Genomic DNA, 2303 nt, shown 5'->3' with positions numbered 1-2303 from the left:
AGAGATGGGGTTTCACTGTGTTAGCCAGGATGGTCTCGATCTCCTGACATTGTGATCCACCTACCTCGGCCTCCCAGTGGAAATCATATTATATATGAAATGAGTTTCTAGTGCATCTTCTTTCTGGATGCTTCTGAGGTTTTGCTTCATAGAGTTCCCATTTTAGTTGCCTTTGGGGTCTGAAAACTCAGTGTGGACATGTCTTCTAGCATATTTTGGATTGGTCTTTTTATAGTGGTCTGAACTTCTCTGGGGCAGAGAACACGTGCAGGTTGAAGTTGAGAAAGTACCCCCAAACTGATGATTCTGTTTTCCTGCTATCCAACATGTTTCCAGGTTTGTGTGAGGGAAGGGCAGTGTTTGAAATAAACTTAGAGACATGATTCATTTTTCTAGAACTTGCTCAGACCCAGGGATATGTTCTGCTGTGATTTTGGCAGTGAAGAAGTCCTTTAAAGGAGGCTGTCCTTAAAGAAGTACTTCATCTTGTTAGGGTACTTAATTAATTGTCTTTGCTGGTAGGCTAAAACCCATGATGGTAAAGAAATTTAGTCATTGCTTCTGTATGAAGTTTGTTCATGAAAGCATGTCTCAGAGTAGGCTCTCCCTCATTGGGTCAATATAAAACTTTTGAGATACCAACGACAGGACAGTGGGGTAAAAGTAGTAGAAGTGTGTTAGGTAGACAAGGAAAAGCTGTCCTGAAATTGAAAATTTGCCGTAAAGAATCACAGAGTAGAAAATTCAGCCGGGTGTGGTGGCTCACACCTGTAATCCCAGCACTTTGGGAGGCCGAGGCGCGTGGATCACCTGAGGTCAGGAGTTTGAGACCAGCCTGGCCTGGCGAAACCCTGTCTCTACTAAAAATACAAAAATTAGCGAGGCATGGTGGCGCGTGCCTCTAGTCCCAGCTACTCGGGAGGCTGAGGCATGAGAATTGCTTGAATCTGGGAGGCAGAGGTTGCAGTGAGCCAAGATCACGCCACTGCACTCCAGCCTGGGTGACAGAGGGAGACTTTGTCTCAAAAAAAGAAAGAAAAGAAAATTCGTAGGTGTTCCTAGTTGACTGTATTAGCTTTATCAGCCTTGTTTTTTTTTTTCCCCTCCCTACCTAGAAAACAATGTTGGGCTGACTCACTGACTAAATAAATTTAATGAGAGTTGACACTGTTGTAAAGCTTCAGAGAGGGGGAGGTCTAGAGTTTCTGGGGAAGCAAAGCTGAAAAGAGAGAAGACTTAAGAGCAGCCCCCAGTGAAGCTACCATTAGGCATTACTCACTTGGGCTTTCCTCAGGTACCGCAGGGAAAGGGAAGTGGGCAATCAACTTGAACAAGCCAGTCCTGGCTTAGGTTGTGTTTGGTTTCCAGCTCCGGTGCCATCTCTTCAATTAATTGAGCTAAAAATAAATGTCATTAACATCCAAGCTGCCCACTCCCCCTAATACTTGGTTGGGTTTATGAAAGAGAGGAGCAATTTTGGTATTCGATGTTTTCCATATATTATTTTCACACCTTCCACTGTCTGGAAGCACTCTCTTCCTGTCCTTAGGTAGAGTTATGTAGTCTTAAGAGAATTTGACAGTCCTTGGGGGTTTGATACAAAACTGGATCCCCAATAGCCCCACCACATGGCCTCTAACCAGATGACTTCAGTCACCTGTTTGCCTCTATGTTCAACTTCTCTCTCCCCTCACTAACTCCATCACCACCCATAAACGGGCTCTTTGAGATCCACAGAGATTAACATTTAGACAACTTTTGGAGCTGATTGCTTACCTAATTTGTTTTGATTGTCATAACTGTTTCTAGTATAAAGAAAATCCCTTCAAAGTTACATAGCTTGCTTTTACCTATTCTTTTGCCCCCCTTGATATGAGGATTAGGCAATTGACTGATTTCTGCTGAAATCAGAACATGAGCATGAGACAGAGGCTGGGAAATTCCAGAGTATTAATAGTGAAAGAGAAACTTATGGTGAGTCACTTATGGTGGTATTGCCGGGCCCCAGGTCTCTGCCTCACCCTCCCTTCCTTCTGATGTGTTTACAGTACATGGACTGGACCTGCCTGGAGCCCAGCCCAGAGCATCTCCTCCGTGCTCATCTCTATCCAGTCCCTGATGACTGAGAACCCCTATCACAATGAGCCTGGCTTTGAACAGGTAAGGCCAGATGAGCCTGGGGAGAGTAGACTAGTGTTTTTGGTTGGTTGGTTGGTTGGTTATGTTTTTTTTGTTTTGTTTTTTGTTTGTTTGTTTTTTCTGAGACAGAGTCTTGCTCTGTCACCTAGGCTGGAGTGCAGTGG

General features: G+C 44.2%; 1 protein-coding gene across 1 annotated transcript in view; it reads left to right on the top strand.

Moving 5' to 3' along the window:
• Positions 1 to 2303, top strand: part of UBE2Z (ubiquitin-conjugating enzyme E2Z) — a 40786-nt gene that overhangs the window by 21053 nt on the left and 17430 nt on the right. Inside the window, exon 5 of the mRNA XM_011999382.1 lies at positions 2049 to 2160. Within this exon, the coding sequence (XP_011854772.1) occupies positions 2049 to 2160 (112 nt within the window). The remainder of the gene's footprint in view (positions 1 to 2048; positions 2161 to 2303) is intronic.

This window comes from Mandrillus leucophaeus, unplaced genomic scaffold, assembly GCF_000951045.1.
Source record: "Mandrillus leucophaeus isolate KB7577 unplaced genomic scaffold, Mleu.le_1.0 Scaffold59, whole genome shotgun sequence".
Taxonomy (NCBI): domain Eukaryota; kingdom Metazoa; phylum Chordata; class Mammalia; order Primates; family Cercopithecidae; genus Mandrillus; species Mandrillus leucophaeus.
This window is presented reverse-complemented; position numbering and strand designations above follow the sequence as displayed.